Source organism: Megalops cyprinoides, unplaced genomic scaffold (assembly GCF_013368585.1).
Source record: "Megalops cyprinoides isolate fMegCyp1 unplaced genomic scaffold, fMegCyp1.pri scaffold_27_arrow_ctg1, whole genome shotgun sequence".
NCBI classification, from domain to species: Eukaryota; Metazoa; Chordata; class Actinopteri; order Elopiformes; family Megalopidae; genus Megalops; species Megalops cyprinoides.
This window is the reverse complement of record NW_023494723.1, coordinates 236,101-257,879: the sequence shown is the minus strand read 5'-3', so window position 1 is coordinate 257,879 and position 21,779 is coordinate 236,101. Positions and strand designations below refer to the sequence as shown.

Below are 21,779 nucleotides of genomic sequence, written 5' to 3'. Positions count from 1 at the left end.
CGGCCCTATTGAGGCCCTGATTGGTGGCCAAAGGATACGGGCAGGTCTGAGGGCAAATGGTGACCTGGGGGCCGTCCTTGGGGGTGCGCCTGTGCCTCGAGTTACCGGTGGGGGGCCTGCTGATAAGGGGAGCAGCAGGACCGGTTTGGCCAGGTTTCAACTGAGTCGTAAACAAGTGCCTATGAGAGGTGGGGGTGGTGCGCAAACAAAGACAAAGACAAGGACAGAGACAGAAACATGTGGCCCTTTTCTACAGCCGCCCCCAAATTTCTTGTGGAAATTTGCTCATTACAAAGGGCCACGTCGTACTTTCGAAGGGTGCTCGGTTGTGTCATCCAGTATGGCTGGGAGCACAACCAGCCGAGCAACTGGGCGGGTGTAGGTCCGGTCCTTGGCCTGCACCTCTGCGGTCCGAACCTATCCGTCTCTGCCAGCTCCACCGGCGACAACACGGCCTCTCAAATGGTGGAGGGTAGGCTAGGTTGGTGGAGTTGGAGGTTTGCAGGCGAGCAGGGGGGAGGTCCGTCTCCTTCGGGACCACAGGCTTAGCTCGCCGTCGCTTCCATTTCCCGCTGCTGTGTTGGTGCCGTCGACTGGACCCCCTTCCTCGCAGAGTCCAGGACTTACGTACTGAGCTGGGGCCACCCGAACTGGGCGACAGGGTTGTCAGGTGGCTGCTGAAGGGCACTGGCTTGTCTGCTTCCAAACCAGTGGGCTCTTCCTGAAAGCTGCCTCGTTGAGCTCTCTTGAGGAGCTGGGCCTCTGCCTTTGGGTGCTTGGTGGCTGAGGGCTCACTGGCCTGATCAGCCGCCCCGTAAAGGGATGGTGCACTCCCTTCCGGTAGCTTTTGGGAGCCACTGACTGGGCTGCCTTCTAGGAGGGAGGGGCTTGTGTTCCTTGCCACTAGCCCACAGAAGCTGGGTTCCTGCCGCTTTGCAGCATCCTCCACTTCTGCTCCACCTGGTCTCGCGGGTCCCTTATTTGCTCTTTGGTGGGGGAATGCAGCATGCTGGCCCCGTTGGCTGGGTTCAGCCAACCCCAACCGGGGCTTACTGCGGGTGGTGTCCTCTCTGGGTTTGCTGACTGAGGTCAGCAGACATTTGGGGGGAGAGGTGCGGCGCTGAAGGCGCTGTGCCGGCCCTTGGAGTGTCCAGCCCAACCGGGTCTTGATTGCTGCTGGGCCCCCTGGTGGGCCCAGACGCACTGGCTCGACGGGGGTGATCAGGTGGGTGTAATCCGCCCCGATCAGCAGGAGTGGGCGCACCTGGTTGAGAGACTGCAGCGGGAGGCCTCTGAGGTGTGCATACCTCTTCTGCAGCTTTGCCACTGGATAGGTATGCTCTGACAAGGCCAGGTGGTCAGCGGTGAAGGCATTCCGTATCCAGTAGGTCCTCTTTGGTCCGGATGCAGGGGAGATCTTGAATGACACGGCCGCCCCGTGGAGGATATTGACCTCATGCCGAATGGTGCGGAGGGCCAGATCCTCAGCTTTGCCTTGCAGGTGGAGCTGTTTGGCTGCGGCTGGGAGGAGGATTGTCCGCTCAGAACCATCATCCAGTACCGCGTAGGTCTCTGTGGACCAGCCCTTGTGATGCAGGGAGACTGGGATGACTTTGAGCATCACAGGGCTGTGGCCACTCGGCCGGTCCAGGTACAGAGTCTGGACAGCTGGGCGTGTCCTCTCCCCGTACCTCTCATTCACTTCATGCAGTACCTGCAGGTGCTTGCCGTTGCAGGTACTGCAGGGCCGCTTCAGGGTGCACTGCGCAGCCTGATGAGCGCGAGCACACCGCCAGCACCTCTGGTTCTCTTTGATCCAGGCCACCTTCTCGTCCCTGGAGAACCGCTGGAAGGCGGTGCACTGGCTGAGGTAGTGCCCGGCGTTGTCGCAGTACGGGCAGTATGCGTCTTTCCTCCCCCTGAGGTTCCCAGCAGGTGGCGCTGCTGGGGATGACTTTGGGGCTGCGGTGCTGGTGGCCTGGTTGGCTCCGTGTAGGATGTTGGCCCTCCGCCTGGTGGGCTCTGGTGCAGGCCGCTGCTCCTTCTGTCCAGCTGGGGGGCGCTCTCTCCTTGGCTGGCAGCGGGCCTCTAGCTGGAGCCAGGTTGCAAAGTCCAGCAGGGTGTACATCATGGACTCGGGCCTGAGTCGGCTGATGTACCTTTTGAACCTGCTGAACTGCTCAGAGGGGAGCTTCTCCAGGAGGCGCTCCACGTGCGAGCCGCAGGCTAGCTCAGCTTGGCCCTGTCCCCCCATAGTCTGAAGGAGTCCCACCAGGGCGTGGATGCGGAGGGCGAAGTCGTCGAAGGCCTGCCCATCCCCTGGCCGGATTGGAGGTAAGGCCATGATGGCCTTAATCTCCCGTGATGCCAGCTGGCGTGGTTGCCCATATCGGTCATCCAACGCCTTCACTGCTCTCGTGAAGGGGTCTGGGGCCTTGGAGAAGGCGAGTGCCAGCCTCCGGGCCTGGTCGACCTTCAGGTGGTCCAGGAGGATGTGGTACTTGTACTGCTCGGTCTCTTCTGGATCGAGCAGGTTGTCAAGGGCCATCCGGAGCATGGTGTACTCGGTCTCATCCTCCTTGGTCAGGTCTGGGAAGGTCGGACCTTCCACCCTCCTGTAGGACCGTCTACGCACAGCAGGGGGCGCTGTTCCTGCTGTTTGTGGTGGAGACGTTGTCACTGCTCCAGGGTGCTGCGTTGGCCAGTGGCAGGGCAGGGTGGCAACCGGTTGTGGGTAGGGCGTCAGGTATGAGGGCACGCCCATTACTGGTCCCTGCGGCAGATACTGAGTGGGCTGCAGGAGGACTGGGTTCTGGTCTGCCGTTACAGCCTGCATGGCCGGGGGAAAACTCGGCTGAGGCTGAGACAGGCTGCAGGGCAGCTGAGGGAGCTGGCCCTGTGGGTGCTCCCCCTGGTGGGTTGGGTGCACCTGCAGTGGCAGCAGGGGATGCTGCTGTGGAGGGGCTGGTTGCCGTGGCAACACTTGGCTGGGCGTGGCACTGTCTGTCAGGGTGCCCTCCTGCCCCGGTGGCAGGTGGTACAGGGCACTGGAGATGGACGCCGAGGAGCGGCTGACTGGCGGCGGCGTCGGGGGCGATGATGGCAGCTGCATCCGATGGAGGTGATCTGTCAGCTCCTGGACAAGGGCTAGGTGAGGTCCTGGCTGCACAGGCTGGGTGCGAGCCGTCTGGGGTGATGGCTGCCTTGAGCTCCGGCGTGAGGACCTGGCGCTGAAGGGAGTGGAGGTGGCAGAGCGCTGCAGCATGCGCTCCATGAGCTCGCTCTGTCGCCTCACTGTGTCCCCCACGAGCTCACTCTGCTGCCTCATGGTGTCCAGGAGCTGTTGCACCACTTTATCACGACTCTGTGGGGTCGTGGACGATGGGCTCTGCTGGACTGGGGAACTCCTCTCTGGCGTCCTGAGGGGGGTCATCTCGGCCTGTCCCTCCTGCTCACTGGCGTGGACGTCCGAAGGTCTGTGGGTGCTCTTCCCCACATACTGGACCTCGTAGCTCTCGTGGTGGACCGGGCGACGGGTCTCACGGCGAGAGCGGCTTGCGGATGGAGGAGCTGAACCCGGTGTGCCTGACATTTCCACTGCAACAGCACTGATCCGGCTCGAAGGACCACTGAAACTGAGGGGGCAGTTTCACCCGTACTAGGTTCAGGCTACTTTGCTATCACAGTGGGGTGTCGGTCAGGACACAGGAGTCAGGTTCCGGGTTCAGGTGTTTATTGGGGATTTTGAACGGATGGATGCGAGGGTTTGTGGTGCATGTGTGTGTGTGGTTCCCTGCAAAGGGTAAGCAGGGAGAATGATCAGTATTGTTGGGTCCATTGAATGTAGAATATACATACAGGCATTGAGGCATACAGACTTAAACTGCAGGAATGGCTATGAGAACATTTATACATTAAGGACACACTATCTTAATTAACATGCACACCCCTCTCTCTCTACAGGCAATTATATTACAACCAGTTGAACTTAGGCATACTACTTACTTTGGCACAGACGCACACAACAACAGCACAATGTTTGGTCCCCAAAGACTTGGTCTCCCCAGTTCTTCACCTCCCAGAGATTGTTGTGGTACTGAGGTGGGGGAGGTCACTACCACCTTTATCTTGTCCCGTATCCCCGGCCCTATTGAGGCCCTGATTGGTGGCCAAAGGATACGGGCAGGTCTGAGGGCAAATGGTGACCTGGGGGCCGTCCTTGGGGGTGCGCCTGTGCCTCGAGTTACCGGTGGGGGGCCTGCTGATAAGGGGAGCAGCAGGACCGGTTTGGCCAGGTTTCAACTGAGTCGTAAACAAGTGCCTATGAGAGGTGGGGGTGGTGCGCAAACAAAGACAAAGACAAGGACAGAGACAGAAACATGTGGCCCTTTTCTACAATGGTAATGCATTCACTCCAAGCTTTTTTGGTCAGACATCTTCTGGCTTAAGAAAACAGCTTGCCTATCAGTACAACCACTTGACTGTGGAAGTGATCTTCCTCTGTTGCATAATTTTTGAATTTGGTGAGAGCTGATTAATAAGAAAAATGGTTTTCCCTCCATATGACTTTTGTGGGTATTGAACAAATTGACTACATGTTCAAATTTTGTGGAGTGTTCAAAAGTGAGGCCACACAGATTTAGTTAAAGTGGATATTCAATATTAGTTTAGTGCATACACTTATGATAGTACCAAGTAGTATTGAGTGCAGCCAGTCAATCCAGTGCTGGTTATACAAAACTGCAGCCTATATAACCAGAAGAGCCATTTCCTTCAGAGAGAACATTTTCTTCTAAATGGGTGAATCACTTCTGAAAATCAATTACACAGTATCTCCCACAGAATAATCTGTAGCAACTGACAGCATTTTAGTGTGAATTAATTGCCTATTAGCTCCAATTATTTTGCTCAGATTCACACACCTGAAAAGCAAATATCAGCACATCCCTCCTGACTATGAAGTCTTTGTGTCAGGCAGAATTGTGTATGAGGGGTTTATGTTGCTAGTATAATCAGTGACTCCAGTGAGTATGTGCTCAGGTGTGCATGTTTTTGTAATGTGACTCTTTGATAACCAAGGCAGACTCTTCCCACTTGGGGTTCATAACATACATAAGTCAGGAAAATTCCTCCCACCATTCACCTTCCTCCTTTGATACAGCTCTTCCTACTGGGTGCGGCTGAGGCAAGCGACATCTGCATTTCCACCACTGCATGGAGACACAAACAGGTCCAAATATAGAGCCTAATTATGATGAAGTGTAATAATGTGTGTATCAATAACCACATATATCAGATCAAAATGTTATTCACAAAAACAAGAACAACAGCTCTCTAAATTGCATTAATTTCATTCAGTTTCATTTCTTTCTTTTCTCAACCCTATCCCAGAAGAGTAAAAAATCTCCTGATTAGTTTTTCTAATGCTGAGATTGGTTTGTTCACGAGACAGAACTTTTGTTAGCCTTACACGGTAGGCACTGAAGGTAAAAATCAGGTATTTGTATTTGTAAGCCCCCCGCAGAGTTCCACACAATCAGTTTGTCCCTACTCCAGCACATCCTGACAGCAGTGCACTAGCTTTTTGTAAATAAATGGATACTGATTTCAAAGATGTTTCTTCTATAATATGCTCTGTGAGTTCAGTGTTATAGAGTTTTCTCTGTAATGCACTATGTGAGTTGTGTCACAGTGTTTTCTCTGTAATGCTTTCTGTGAGTTTCAGTGTTACAGTGATTTCTCTATAATGTGCTCTGTGAATTCAGTGTCACTGTTTTTCGTTTATAACGCACTCTGTGAGTTCTTTATTACAGTGCTCACTTATTAAAGGAGAATGCAGATGATGGCTCAAAGAGGAGATTGACATTAGAAGGGAGCAGGGGCTTAACTGCGTGTGGGAGGAATGGGGCAGCTGTGTGTTAACAGTGTGTGTGCTATCAGCTACTGGCAGGACTGACCCCATCTCCCCTCTCCTTCCAGCAGCCTCCTGTCAGCATTGCCCCATCCCAGGCCCTGCAGCCCACCCCACTGCCCAAACCCATCTCTTCAGCCCACCATGTCCCACACAAGCCCCACACACCTCACCCAGCTACCCTGCCCAGCTGCCCAGGGCGGGGGAAGATGGCCAAGTTCCTCAACCCAGAGGAGATGACCTCTCAGGACTACTACTTTGACTCTTATGCCCACTTCGGCATCCATGAGGTACGGCTGGCACTGCAGGGACACCAGGAGGGCACCCCTCCTCCAAATGTACCACAGATGTACCACACCTTTACAACAACCTGGCCCTGGTGGAGTGGGAGAGGGAATGTCTTTTTTCTATTACCGTTTTAGTATGTAGGTCAGATGTCTATCTGTATAGTAACTGTGGCTGGTGGGGAAAAAGAACAGTGAAAGGACATTAGAGAGACAGGATGTGTGTGTGCTGTTCAGGCTTCAAAACAGGGGCTTCTAGACCTGCCTCTCTCTCGTGTTGCTCCACCGTGAGCTTTTATTAATAGATGCCACAGAAGTGTAATTCAGATGCTTAGAAAAATCCAAATGAGTTTGAAAGGAAAATGACTGCAATCTGCGATGTATCCCATTGCCTTGCCTCTGTAATAACTCCTACAGCTTCCATTTCCAGTAGTTTCATCATTCTGCCTGCCTTTGACTATGTTCACTCTATTGGCTAATAATGGCAGTCTTTCATTGTCCACAGCATCTCTGAAATGGAAGTCCTTCTGTCTCAGTTTGATGCATTATAGGTCATGATCAATCACAGACGTCGACGCTTTCGAGGTTCATGTTCAACGTTTCATGTTTGATCAGGCCGGTTGATGAATGGTTTGACAATCGCTATTTTTCCCTCGGCAGGAGATGCTGAAGGATGAAGTGAGGACACTCACCTACAGGAACTCCATGTACCACAACAAGCACGTCTTCAAGGATAAGATTGTCCTGGATGTGGGCAGCGGGACCGGCATTCTCTCCATGTTTGCCGCCAAAGCAGGAGCCAAGCACGTGTACGGGGTAAGAAATGTAGGCACAGCGCAGGTGCAAAAAAACACACCATGTATGCAAGGAGCAGAATTTGCTCCAGTGGTATTGGTGACCAAGTACAACAAACAGTAACCAAACTGGTGGTGACATGGTGTAGTGGGATAGGAGACAGACTTATAACCATGATCTGATTCACTAGTTGGGTACAGCTCTATAAATGGAGAAAATGTACAAAGTGTAAACCCTGGGGCTCATCCTGATATGGATGTTTGCTAAACAAAGTTCAGCTAAATGAAACAATAGCAAACAAAATACACTGGAAAGCAAATTCACTTCTGCTAGATCATATTATTACGCTGGCCTAGAAACTAAGGGTTAGCAGATGTGCCCAGAAGAATGATGAGGCATTAAGAGCTGAAACAGAAGTAAACAGCCGCAGGCTCTGCAGCAGAACTGGATCTTTGTGCTGATCAGTGCTTCACTTGCTTGTGTGGAGTGAACAGTTTTAGTGGTCTGTGAAGCCCCAGCTGTCTTTCTGTGAAGTACTCTTCCTCAGTGTATACTGCACAGCCAAGTACTTTCTGTCTCTCAGCTCACCAGAGGGGGTGCACTTTCTCAGCATATTTGAATGCTGTCTGATATGCTTGCTCCATAGCCCCACAGCTGTGTCTGTAGGCACATGGGAAACTCAAAGCGTGTGGTGCAGAGGGGGTCTGCGCAAACAGGTGCTGCTTATACACCACAGTGGTTTTCAGTTTAAAGAGAAACAGTTGTTAAAGTGCAGAAGAGAGGCTATGGGATGTAGTGTACCCAAATGGAGCATGTGTTTGTGTATGTGTGTGTGTGTAGGTACCATTTGTTCTGAGAGTTCTACAGGGGGGCTTGTCAGGAGTTCCTGTGTATGAAGAGCTCTCTGTGCTGTCTATTGATCAGCACAAAAAGCTGCCTAGTCACCAGGATGTGTGGTTGTGTGTGAGGTATGGGGTGGCAGCAGCAGCAGCCCACTCCAAAATGTGGTGTAGATAATGGTGGCCCACACAGCCATGGTTTTTACCAGGTGACATTTCTGAGCTTTCGGCAGCTCTCTGGGCTCTCATCCAGCTCTTTAACACAGAATATGCATCATGGACATTCCAAAGGCATCACTCATTGCCCAGGAATAAAGGATTTAAATAATACAATTACAGGACTGTTCCTGTCCTTTCATTACTTTCGCTATATGCATCACATATGCAATCACAGGCAAGGAATAAAATCATGCTGTAGCTACACTGGATCTGTATCTAACACCAAGTGCTGGCGGACATAATGACGTTTCCTTGAGCAATCTTACTTTTCTTCACACCTATTCAAAAAGCCTCACTTACTGCAGCTGTCTCGTAGACCTATAGTGCCATGCAATTTAATGTCATAATGTTAGTACAGATCACAGTCACAGATATGATTCTCAGTGTTTTCCCATGCTAAGTGCCATGTGGACAACTTCTGGTAAGGGGGTGATTGTGCTAGTGCTTAACACTAAAAGAAGTTGTGGTATCCATAGCTGTGGCTAACAGCTCCATCTAACAGCAGATTGAATCCTGGACCTGTCTGTAGCAAGTTAGATCAGAGCAGGCCTATTTGACGAACAGCAGAGGACAGCACCCAGCATGCACCAGACTGGTGTTTCCGTAAAATTTATCTCCGTCATGCTGCTCTGCTCCTGCAGTTCTAAAGACAGCCAGGGAAACAAATGCAGTCAACCTTTTCTGCAGCTGTGACATGACTGTGTGTTTTGGCTGTAATGCATTGCTGCAATTCTCATTGCTATCCTAGTATGATACACAGTAGTGTTGGGTTGATGTAGTGTAGTGTTGATATCCTGTGTACACACTGTAGTGTAGTGTTGGTTTGGAGAAGAGGTTAAAAAACACAATAATTTATTTTAAAAGCTGACAAACCGACAAACATCCAGGCTAAGCACACATTCAGCAGAAAAAAACGAGTCCCAATCGTTTCTAGCCATACCTGTATTTAATAGGCCTTTAATGAGGCAGGTGTATCTTGTAAACCAATGGGCTGTTTCACATAGACAAAGATGATTATAATTTGCCAACTAGATTTGTGTGCATTTTCTGAAGAAAATGTGATGTGTGGTTGCCTGTGTGCATTGCTGAGCATACGCGCTATACGAGTTGCCATGTGGTGTCTCCCTCCCCTCTCTGTGTCTGACACTGTGAGCTCCCTTTGACAAAATAATGTGTAGACATGACTTAGAGCAGAGACTGAACTGACATGTGTCACACTGTGGCCAGTCACTATGACTAAATATAACATTCCTCTAATGGGCTTAACAGCAAAAAGAAACACATTTCTGTTGCAACTTGCTTTGTGTATATACTGTCAATTTGCAAAGTAGGGGGGAAGTGATTCCTTGACATTGCATCTTTTCAACATTCAGTCCCATGATGGGGGAAGTGATTCCTTGACATTGCATCTTTGCAACATTCAATCCCATGTCCTCGGTAGTGTGAGGTAAAACTGGATTGGACACACTTGCAGTTAAAACTAAGCCTTAACAAGGCTGTAGGACACTACCTGTGCACTTCAACTGATGCAGAAGCCAGTGTGTATGAACAGCTACATTATGGAGTGAAAGCTCTGTGAAGGTGAATAGTTACTTAGCTAATTTTATTTTATGATTTTTAAAAAGAAGTGTACAAACATACATATTGTGGCAGTGGGCACAAATGAAGCATGGTGAGACATCTTGATTTGACCAAAGTCTTGCTACCAGCTTTATTAGCAATATAAGCCTTAGGAGTTTGGTCTTACTACAATGTCCATTGAGAGATTACACTAAAGAACACTAAAACAGTATGTACCCATAATTCCCCAAGCCAAGAACTGCTTAACATAACATGAACACGCTGCTACAATATATTAAAAATCTCCAAGGACACAATAAAACCAGAGGCGTTTTTCCATTGGTGTCCTTGCATTACAGTAGTCTAATTTAGAACAGTAACAAAAGCATGAACTAGCTTTCTACATCATGTAGCAACGGAATTTTATTTGAGTGATTTTAGTGATGTTCTGAGAGTGAAGGCAATCCTGTTTTTCAAATGTGAGGTCTGCATCAATGGTTACACCCATTAATTGGAAACTTTACTTCTTAGGGACTTAGGGCTGACTACTAAAACCTTTTTGTTTAGGAGGAGAAATTTGTGATTCATCCATTTGTTTCTATCTTTAAATAAAAGTTTTCATAGAGTTGCCTTCTCAGAGAGTTGCACAACTTCATCAGGTTTGACTGATGTGGGCAATTAAGTTTTGTCCAAGCACGGATGCTTACGGCATACCGTATATTAACTGTGATCATTTGGAGTCTTTAAGTCTAATATTACAAGTATATAGACACAACCATTGTCAGTAGATTAGGTTAAGGAATCATTGACAGTTTTAGTAGTAGTATGTCAATGACCGGTAGCAGGTCCTTCAAAGGCACTGTGGGTATGGGTTTTAATAAGCAATACCATTAAGAAGACATTATTAAAGTAGTAAATTCAACTAAAGTAAAGGCGTGGCCTGAGGCCAATCTTGGGGATGTCTCAGCATCTATTTGTTCTGAGACCAGTGGGGCCAAACTTACATCATGAACTGTGGGAAAGCTCTGGATCCTGGCCCTGATGCCTATAATTTTGCTGTCAAAAATTCAAAAAATCATCTCTGGTACATGTTACTGGAATGCAGGGGTCAACTGATGCTTGATTCTATGTTAGTCTGGCAACAGTGTTGAACAGGTATCTGTAGTTTTCTTTATTTTCTTCTATTAGGGAAGAATAGAATATGACTATCAAGCAGTGGAGAGAGCTTGCATATCCTGACACTCTGTTTTTAGGCAAGAATACATACTTATTGTGTAATAGAGCACAAAAGAGTGTGAGTGCAGTCATTAGAACCAGGGTGCTTGTCACTTACAATGACCTTTTTTCTTTTTGAGAGGTGCATCATTCTCAAATGTTCTGCATAAGGTAGCATTCATGCTGTCTGCTAGTTGATCAATAGATACCATAGTGAAGCTTCTGTTCAGTCTTGTGCTAGAACATGGGCAGTCTTTATTGTCTTGAAAGGGTCCTGGGTGGCTACAAAGTCTTTTACAGTATTTGGAGAAAAATATAACTCAAATAATATTTTCTACCTGGTGTCACAGAACAGACTAATGCTAAGATGAAGGCAACGACAGAATGGTCAGATAATACAGGATTGTGAGGCATGATAGAAATATTGATAGAAATATTCCTAGCTTTTATACCATACCTTAAGCCCAGGGTACATTTGTATTTTGAGCAAGATACGAAAGATAAAGCCCCTTTCAGACGTGCACTGAAAGCCGGAACTTATCTAGCCATTAGCTGGAGGAGCTGTATGTGAGAACGCAAATATGACATGGACATGAGACAGACTTCGTTCTGCCAGCTACCTAGTACAAAGTCCGTCTCATGTCGGAGTGAGCCCGTGTGTGAATAGAGCAGGTAAGTTGCTGGAGAGTTCACAGCGAGCGAGTGGGCGTGTTGATGATGTTTATATCATGCGACTGGCGTAAAACCGGAAGAATACAAACATCTGCTTCGTACGCTTTTCTGCTTGCTTGTATATATCTTTCCACTCTTTCGTTGATGTTGCGGATACGTCCAAATACATGTTATTTTGAGTCCAACGATCATTAAAGAGATAGTTAGCTATAGCTATACTGCCAAAACTTGTCTCTTACGATGATTAATAATGTTGGTTAGTGGTTTATTATCTGGTTAGTAGCTAGCTAAGCTGTAGCTAGTGATAGGTATAGTGAGATAGGTGAACTGGTGACCTAACATTACATAGCGAACAACAAAAACTTACCTTCCTGTTAGAATAAATGTATAATTAGTAGTGATGTAACGGACCGTAGTTGATCCACTGCTCCAATATGGAGCGATTTCGGACACAGCCTATGAACAGCAGAGCAAGCGCTCAACAATTGAGTATTGAATATTTTATTTGAAGACTTTATTGGACATCTTGAATTAGGGCTGGGCGATATGGCAAAAATTGATCACAATATTTTTTTTTCCATATTGATCAGTATCGATGTTTATCACGATATACATAGGTTAAAGATCTCCGGCGCCATGCCAGAAATCCGGCGTGCTGAGATTTTAGATCAGGCAACAAATTATTACTAGCCTATACAGGCTCTGATATTACCAGACCGGAACGCAATGTTATTAGAAAACATTCACTGATGTGGTGTTTTGTCGGATGAGTTTTAACCAATGGTAGCCTGTTTAGGAGACGTACTGGTACGAGAGGACTGTTCTTATCCAATCAGCAACTAGTTTCAACTTTCTGTGAGGTGGTGTCAGGAAGTATTTGCGGGGATTGTATCAGTTGATTACTGCACAATAGGCTAGCAAGCATTCAAATAGATGGAGCATGGAAGCAAAACTTGAAGGATGAAGCAGACACAAGCACAATAGAATGGGGGTGAAAAATAAATGGCGATAGGCTTGGTTAGATGAAAACGGTAATGACGGACAAACGTTCGGTGTATGCTGTCACAAATTAAACGAGCCCGGGAGCTGCTTTGCACCGTGTGCTCGAAAAAATACAGCATTGGTGTCAATCATTCTGTGAATTATTTGTTTCATTGTTAATCAAAGAGGATAAAGGGAAACAGGTTGAAAGCAATGATAGATTTAAAGGTAATGTTTCAGCCTGCCCTGTTTCCAGCTCACCAGCCGCCACTGGTCCAAAGGTATACTCCCTTTAGAAATTAAAACATGATTAGATGTATTACAATAGATTACAAACAACTATTTAACTTAATGAATTTGAGAAACGTAACACTGACATTTCTCACCTCTTTTTCGCACTTACTTTATTGCCACAATCCGTAGATAAGTAGCTGTAGCTGTGAAGCAGTCCGTGGTATACACTGTTAAGCTTCACTACTGCTATCCTGTCTTCCTCTGGTGAAGCTTCTCTATCATAAAAATTGCAATGGCTAGATTTTTGCGTTTGCTTAATACAAAACTCTGATGCTTCTTTGTTTTTGCATGATTTTTCAGTACTGTTTTTCCTTTATATTTAACTGAAATTTTGGCTGGACACAAAACTCAAGTGGTGGAGAACGGGTCTCCTTGGGTGGGCCTTACCCATTCAGAAAAGTTTTCTCTTTTGTTTCTCTTTTTTCTCAATCTGAGTTGGACGTTGTAAATCGTTTTTTCTTTGACGCTGGTGGCTCGTCCGATCTTGTTTCGTCGTCCTCCTCATCTATCTCTCCCCCATTTCACAAAATCGACAAAATAAATAGAAAATTAAAAAAAATAATAATAATAACGTTACCTCTAGCTAGCAACTGAACTCACGGTGGAGTCGTGGATGTGGATGCGTGCGGCAGACCGACACCCCGGGCAGTTGCTAGGCAATAAGGTAAGCTTTCGTGTTTCCGCTACCAACCAAATAAAAGTATAGACATGGCTAACCGTCGCTGTGTTTTACCCGTTTTTATCCGTTTACGGGCACAGGATTGGATATATAAACATAACCAGGAAGAAAACAGAATAGCAGTAGAAGGAAACAAATGAGGTTTTATTAGAAACTAAGAAATTCTAAATTAGAAGTACATTTTTAGAAGTGAAAACCGGGACAATTCGTATCCCGGGAAAGATTATCAATTTTCCGGGACAAAAAAGGACAATCCCAGCAAAACCGGGACAGGTGGCAACTCTAATGGGACAAGCGGCAAAAGATATTGTCTCGGCATGATACCGATCCCTCACACAAAGCAGCTATTCGGGCTCTTCGATATATGTCAACGTTGCCGAGAGCTGTGGCCACTGTACCTGCTGCCGCTTCATCCATCCAAGACCGCGTGTGCAATCATAAAGTCCGCATTTATAGCGGAACATGACCTGTCTTTCAGGATGGCACCAGCGCTAGCTGATCTGTGCAAAACAGTATCGTGTCAAATACACAGGCCAGCTACCTATCCACTCACGACATGCCTGTCACATTAGGCAATGTTTAGCGCACAAGCTGTCAAAACAGATGTTTTCACTGAACCGAGTCCACAAACCACAACATGGACGGAATTTTTAATGTAACGCGAGTTCTCTTTCGCTGTCGCTTTTGTGGCCCTAGCTGCTTCCACTTATTTTTTTTTCCTCGTTTCCAGAGCTTTCTTCGCCGCTGACAGCTCAAACAATGCTTTGCGATAGGAAATGGGCGTGTACTTTGACGTGAAAGCCACAAACTGCAGACTGACTGGCTGTTGTCGCTGTTTTATTTCTGCTGTGTGACAGGCTGTTAGATCTGTACATATCGACTAAAAATGTCCGAACCTTATCATCGTTATCGACATAAATTTTATCGCGATCCCGTTTCCAGATTGTTTTATCGCCCAACCCTATCTTGAATGTTGTTTTCATTTAACACCATGGGCAAAAGTGCCTTGCTTTAAGTGTACTTTTAAGTAATGAATGGAAAGCAAAGTTATATTTGTCTCCTTTTTTCGTTGATCCGAAACACGATCCGATCCGTGACTCAGAAACCATGATACGATCCGAACCGTGAGTTTTGTGATCCGCTGCACCCCTAATAATTAATAATAAATTATGTGTACCGGTAGCACCATTTAGATGGTTATGTGTGATATTTTTTATAGGCTACCAAAAAGTACAATAGCTATGTTCGTCTTCTCCTCCTCCGTGCCACATTATGTGTCCGTACCACCGAAAGGTAAGACACTGAAATGAAAAAACCTGAAAATACCTCAACTCTAGAATACTTTTCGTGAACTCGTCAATACTTTTCACTCGTGAGAATGCAAGTGGCGTCTAACTGGAAAATACCACGAGCAAATCTAAATTTGGACGTTTCTAAACTCGCAATGATTTCACGCGACAATGTAACATAGTACAAATATATATCATTCAATCAGTAAATCATTAATGGTCGCATACTGGGTACTACACTGAAAAATAGCGTGCAGTATACAGTATATACTTGTGTAGTACGCAGTACAAACATGCAGTGGCCAGTTTCGAATACAGCCACTGCGATTTGTGAAGCGTACCTTTTGCGTCATGTCCTGCCTCCTGCACGCCCTATCCTGGCGCCGCCCCTCGCCTAAACTAAACGGAGTATTTCTGGTAGGAAATTTCTGAAAGACATGCTTTTTTTCTAGAATGTGTGCAGCTTTATTCTGTATGCGTTGAAAAGGCTTCAGCAGTCAGAAAATAGGGCATTGTGGAAGTCCAGTCTCGATGAGACAAAATCATGGATCAGCTATCCCGCTTAATTGAGTGCTAAAACCGTGGATTTCAATGACTGACAAGTAGTCTTCAAACACATTATTTTAGGACAAGTACCACATCGTAAGTCAGCTAAAGCATTTTAGCTTCAGCTGATGTCCAAGCCACACCATTACTCATAGTTTACATGGGGTGAGTAGAGTCCACTTTGGGACAGGCAGTTAGGTTTTATTAATGCATCAAATACTGGTTAACTATGGGGAGCATAATATCAAATGTTGGCAAAACTAATAAGTCTGTGTACCTTCCCTATGGCTGCATTCTGGTGCCCGACTCGACGTCACAGAGTACTGTAAGAGAGTGAGGCCATGACTCAGAGTTGGCATAGTGCCAGTGTAACGGGTGGTCTCTTGCGTTGTGTTTTTAATGTGATGTTATGTGGGTCGGCGAGCGAGCGAGTTTCGAACCGAGGTTCTTACTGCTCGCTGCCAACCCCTTAAAGCCAGCGTCGTTGCCAGTTGAGCTAAAGGCAAATTGCCGTTAGCCTGTCGGCGACAACGCTACTTAACCAGGTCTCAGGGGGCGTGACGTAGCCGCTGCAACCACTCGGCTACCTGCTACCCGCTACCTAAGGCTTTACGCAGGACTCACACGAGCTAATCACTTCAGCTCCGCTACACCAGGATGAGCTGCTGACAGATGGTCGTCACAGGCGGCACCCTTTTGGCGAGAGAGAACTCGGCACCCCTGCTAGACATTTAAGCCCTCTCCCGCTGTGCTTCCAACAGGAAGGACACGTGCAGCTTGTGAGCAGCCTTGACACACCTCACTAGGGGAGCTAACTGATTTGCACAGGAATCTGCTGAAGCTTGGGCTGGGCTGCTGTCTCACTGAGTAGGCACCTACTTCATCAGATGAAACTGCAGAGTGGGGCATTGTTTTGCTTAGACAACTCTCTCATCTAGAGTGACTTGCATGGGGGCGTTGCTGCTCCTTAACCACTACACCACACTGCTGCTTTTTACCACTACACGACACTGCTGCCATGCTCTGTACCACTACACCACACTGCTGCTCCTTACCACTGTACCACACTACTGCTCCTTACCACTACGCCACATTAATGCTCCTTACCACCACACCACATTACTGCTCCTAACTGCTACACCACACTGCTCCTCCTTACTACTACCTCACAGTGCAGCTTCCTTCCACTACAACACATTACTGCTCCTAATCACTATACCACACTTCTACCACACTTGCCAGTACACCACACTGCTGCTTCTTACTACTACACTACACTGCTGCTCCTTACCACTATAGTACACTGCTGCCCAGCTCCTTAACACTACACCACATTACTGCTCCTTACCACTACACCACACTTCTGCCCCTTACCACTACACCACTTCTTACTGCTACACTGCACTGCTGCTCTTTATCGCTATACTACACTGCTGCCCAACTCCTTACCACTACACCACATTACTGCTCCTTACCGCTACACCACACTGCTGCCCTTCCTGCCAGACTGTGCAGCACTAATGCTCTGGTGTCCTTCGTGACTATGTCTGTGACATTTTATCTGTTTATACCCAGCCTGCATTTGTTTTGCTGGTTTCTGTTTGTCTGTTTTCAGATCGAATGCTCCAGTATATCTGAATACTCAGAAAAGATCATCAAGTCCAATCACCTGGACAGTGGTAAGAGCTTCAGTTCACTTCACTGCTAATGCAGTGAATGCAGACAGAAATGATCACTTCCTATTTGTGGTTGGTGCTCTCCTGCTGCTCTCGAAGACAGGCTGTGGCAGTACTTCCAGGATGGCCTACAGTAGCTGTCCAAGAACAAAAAGGAGGTGATCAGTTCTATACCACTGAATACATTATATTACATTTTGTCATTTTGCAGCCACTCTTACCCAGAGAGATGTACAAGATATGAGTACATTTAACGTTACATTTACATTTTTGACATCCAACAAAATACATATCTATACATTATATTAACATCATCAGTAAACCCTAAATCCAGGTGCCTGATGACAGAAGCAACATCAAAAAGCAACACATGTTGAAGCTCTAAGACAAAACACATTCAGAAAGGAGCAGGCAACTGTAACAGAGCAGATATCAAGGTCATGCAATTTCTGAACTTGCCATTCTGTTCATTATGACATCAGCAATGATGTCATCAATCCATGAGCATAGAGCTTACTATGTATGGGGAGTGGGGGGACTCACAAGTGTCCAATAATGAGTTTATGCGGCCAGCCAGCAGCACACACAAACTCTCATACAGCATGCCAGCAAAAGACAGAAAAGTTGTTATAGACACAGCCCCTTTGAGGTGAATCCTGCATAGGCGACAGGCAGATTACTGCGTGAACACAGTGGGAGAGGAACAGCTCGCAGGCCTGGTACCACACAGAATCACTTCTCAGCATTAAGGTTGCTATACAGAACTTTTGTCACTGTATATTTTGATAATTGGCCACATATCGAAAAAATAAACTTAACTGTTACTCAGCTGGCAATTTTGTGCACAGCTATTCTGAGCACGGAATCGAACCTGTGCTTTGAAGCTGATTATATGTTGTTTTAAAAAACATAATAATTTAATATTAATCATTATTATTTTAAAACTATTGTTATTATTAACTACTATTATTATTTTTACACTGACAGCATTAATGAAACGCGAGATTAGCTGGCTGCTTCTTTTGTCCAAGGAAATTAAATAGTCCTAAATATTCCAATAACGTACTTCACAATGTGTCACATTTCCAATCCAGCATGGGTAACTGCAGGACTCAATTAAAAACAGACAGCTCATTGTAATATAATGTAGCCAGAGTGAATGAACAGGATACAGCTGAATCACAGTGAATTGGGAAGTCATTTTCTTGGTCAGGCTTGCCAGTCAATCAGAATGTGTCAATGTCACAGCTCATAAATTATGTAGAGCTGCACACCAGGGTAATCTTTGGGAGTGGAAGCGCGGCCAGTGGGCAAAATCACCATGGATTTTCACTGATACGCTGAGTACATCTGCAAGATTGATAAGACTTCTGTTAGCATTAAATAAGCACTGTTTTTTTCTTGTTTGTGATCAGACAGTTCTAAACCTCAAGGCATAATCTAACTCTAGTGTCTGATGTGACTGATTCAGGCACTGAAATGAGTGAAATGAGTCATTTCTCAATAGTGTATGCTGCAGTTCCTAACAGCAAGGCATTTCATAGAATCCTACACACCAGTGTGTGTAACACCAAGTGTATAACACCGAGTCTTGCTTGCACCTGTACTGCCAACAGCAGAGGAAATGTCCAGAGCTCTTATGGGTGCGTCTCGAGATGCGGCTTGTACCTCTGGTGGGGTCTCTGACATGTGTGTGTCTTGCCTTGCAGTCATCACCATCTTCAAGGGGAAGGTGGAGGAGGTAGAGCTGCCAGTAGACCAGGTGGACATCATCATTTCCGAGTGGATGGGTTACTGCCTCTTCTACGAGTCCATGCTGAACACTGTCATCTTTGCCCGGGACAAGTGGCTGGTACACAGAGCACCTCTGTGTGCAACTCTGTGTGTCACCCAAGCGTGAACTCCACTGGACCTTTTGCACCAGGATATATGTGTGTGTGTGTGTGAGAGAGTGTATTTATATGAGTGTGTGTGTGTGTGTTTGTATGAGTGTGCCTGCTAGAACACAGTCTGCTCACCTGTACGCAAACCACAGCTCTGCATCATGATGTGTACTGATGCAGAGATGCATGTGTAGTGTGCTATGCAAACTGCAGCAGTAATGTACCTGTCTGGCTGCTGTAGCTGCACGTGGAATGTACCTGTCTTGCTGCTGTAATTGCAGGTATAATGTACCTGTCTGGCTGCTGTCATGGCAAATGTAATCTACCTGTCTGGCTGCTGTAGCTGTAGGTGTAATGTACCTGTCTGGCTGCCATCGCTGCAGGTGTAAACTACTTGCCTGGCTGATAAAAATAGGGTTTTGCCTGGTGTTTGTTTGTCTCATGTGCAGTTTAATGATGCTTTCATCACTTTCTTGCCATTCTTCAGAAACCCGGAGGGCTGATGTTCCCAGATCAAGCAGCACTGTATGTGGTGGCCATCGAGGACCGGCAGTACAAGGACTTCAAGATCCACTGTGAGCCTGCACTCTACACGTGTGTGTGTGTGTGTGTTTCTGTTTTGCACATCATGATGGGTTAATTGCCTTGAGCCAGTTTATTGGCATTTATATTGGTTCACTGGTTTATTCATTGGTTCAACACATAACATTTCATGGTTGAGTGTGGCAGCATACATAGGTTTTACTGGGGGCATGTTTGGGTTTGTTGGCTTATACACTGGATAGATCTGTGATTGGTGCATTAGCATTTATATTGGCTCCTTGTTCTGGTAGGTAAATGGATGTGTTGAACAGGTGCATTAGCTATTGGTTTGCTGGTTTATGTATTGGTCTGCAGTTAAATATGTTGGTTTGATGGCATATATGCTGGTTTGTTGGTGTAGAAATTGATTTGCTGGTTTGTGTATTGGTTTAATGGTCTATGTGTTGGTTTGGTGGTGTATATATTGGTTAACTGGTTAATAGATTTGTTTAAATACATTAGTTTCCTGTTGTATGTAATGGCTTACTTAAGAATTTTTCATCAGGAGGCAAAGCCAGGCTAAGGCCATACTACAACTGCCAATGAAGCAGCAACAATGACACAACGCAACCCTCCTTTTGTGGTCCTTGAGTTTTACCTGTGGCACCAGAGAGAGAAGTTCTGTGGGAGAGCCAAAGCACTGATGCGGACATGGCAGGCTTGCCTTTTCTCTTTGTGTGAATGAGTCTTCAGTAAGAGCTTCTTGGTGTATGCAGTTTCAATGCACTTCCTGTTTTCTGCCATTGCTGAGACCATGCAGAGATTCCAGCAGCGCTGCCAACATGCCACCCTGTTATATACTCATGGGTAACAGTAGCTCATGCCCCTCAGCCATCAGACAGTGCCCTCTACTAGCCTGCATGGGGCCAGGGAACTTAAATCAGGAGTTGAATATGCAAATCAATAAAAGCATTCCATGGAACACAACCAGTGTACAGTTGATGTGGTAGATACACAATATTCTGAGCAACCATGAATAGCAAATGAGCCATAAAGATGCAAAGGCTGACAATCATTAATGTAGTGCTAATGTAGCGCCAACTTGCCTGTAGCGCTAACTACAGCCAAGTTAGTTTGTAGTGCTAACTTGCACTAACTGTAGCACTAACTTACCCGTATCTGAGGACAGGGTGTGGTTAACACTGAAATTTGGTCTCATAAATGACCCTCTTTGTGTGTATACAGGGTGGGAGAACGTTTATGGTTTCGACATGACCTGCATTCGGAACGTGGCAATTAAAGAGCCTCTGGTAGATGTTGTGGACCCCAAGCAAGTGGTGACCAACTCTTGCCTGATAAAGGTAAGAGATCTATGGACAAACTACAGCAAGATGTCTCCTCTGCAGTGATGAATGTTAGAGATCTCCTCTGTATTGATAAAAATTAGAGATCTCCTCTGTGTTGATAAAGGTTGGGGATCTCCTTCATATTGATAAGGGTTAGAGATTTCCTTTGTATGTTCCTATGTGTACATGCATGTGTATCTGTGCATGCGTGTGTATCTGTGCATGCCTTTGAGTGTATATGTGTGTGAATGTGTGTGCGTCCTTGTGTTCATTTGTATGTGTCCATGTGAGCGTGTATATAGTACCAGTCAAGAGTTCGAACACACCTGATTAAGATAATGGAAAACATGCATTCTGTTAGGCTCTACTTTGTGGAATGGACAGTTTGATGAATAAGATGAGACTGGTCTGAGACTGGTTTATTCCCCAGGAGCCAAAGTTATGCATGCAAACAGCGCCCAAACTAGGACTGCCTAGGCTCAGATGAGCACTCACAGAAATACCTAGGTGTGATTAGGCCATACCTCAACAGTTGTTGATTGCATTCAGACAGACTGGCAGAGATAGTGGGCTACAAGCATTCATATGTTGATGACCTTTTGTCCTAGGACAGTTCCTGTGGACAATTGGGTGTGATCCTGCAGACGATTTGGTGTGATGTGCATTGGTATGGTGGTAGCACTGCTCTTGGACAGTTCCTGTGGGCAATTAGATAAATGAGTAATATGTAGATCCTAACATTGACCAGTCTCATCTCATTCATTAGAATGTCCGTTCCACAAAGTAGAACCTAATGATTCAATATCCTTTTGATCTAAAGACTTACACATAAATACTTGAAATTTGTTTATTACACAAATAAAAAATAGTGAAGTTGATGCCTATGTATGAATTTCTTTCCATTTTTTTATTTTTAAAAATATTTGTTGGCTACTTTGAAGAATATAAAATATATTTGTTAACACTTTTTTGGTCACTGCATAGTTCCATTTGTGTTATTTCATAGTGTTGAGGTCTTTACTCTAATTCACTAAGTGATAGTGTATAGTTATCAAAGGGAATACTGGA

General features: G+C 46.1%; 1 protein-coding gene across 6 annotated transcripts in view; it reads left to right on the top strand.

Annotated features, from left to right (window-relative positions):
- Positions 1-21,779, top strand: part of LOC118772295 (protein arginine N-methyltransferase 8-B) — a 33,644-nt gene that overhangs the window by 5,966 nt on the left and 5,899 nt on the right. For 4 of the 6 annotated variants that reach the window (XM_036520548.1, XM_036520549.1, XM_036520552.1 and 1 more), the window contains 6 exons: positions 5,980-6,201; positions 6,856-7,011; positions 16,900-16,963; positions 18,670-18,812; positions 19,331-19,418; positions 20,611-20,726. In XM_036520548.1, coding sequence (XP_036376441.1) covers positions 5,980-6,201; positions 6,856-7,011; positions 16,900-16,963; positions 18,670-18,812; positions 19,331-19,418; positions 20,611-20,726 — 789 coding nt within the window. The remainder of the gene's footprint in view (positions 1-5,979; positions 6,202-6,855; positions 7,012-16,899; positions 16,964-18,669; positions 18,813-19,330; positions 19,419-20,610; positions 20,727-21,779) is intronic. The other 2 variants (XM_036520550.1, XM_036520553.1) reach the window with 1 other exon arrangement.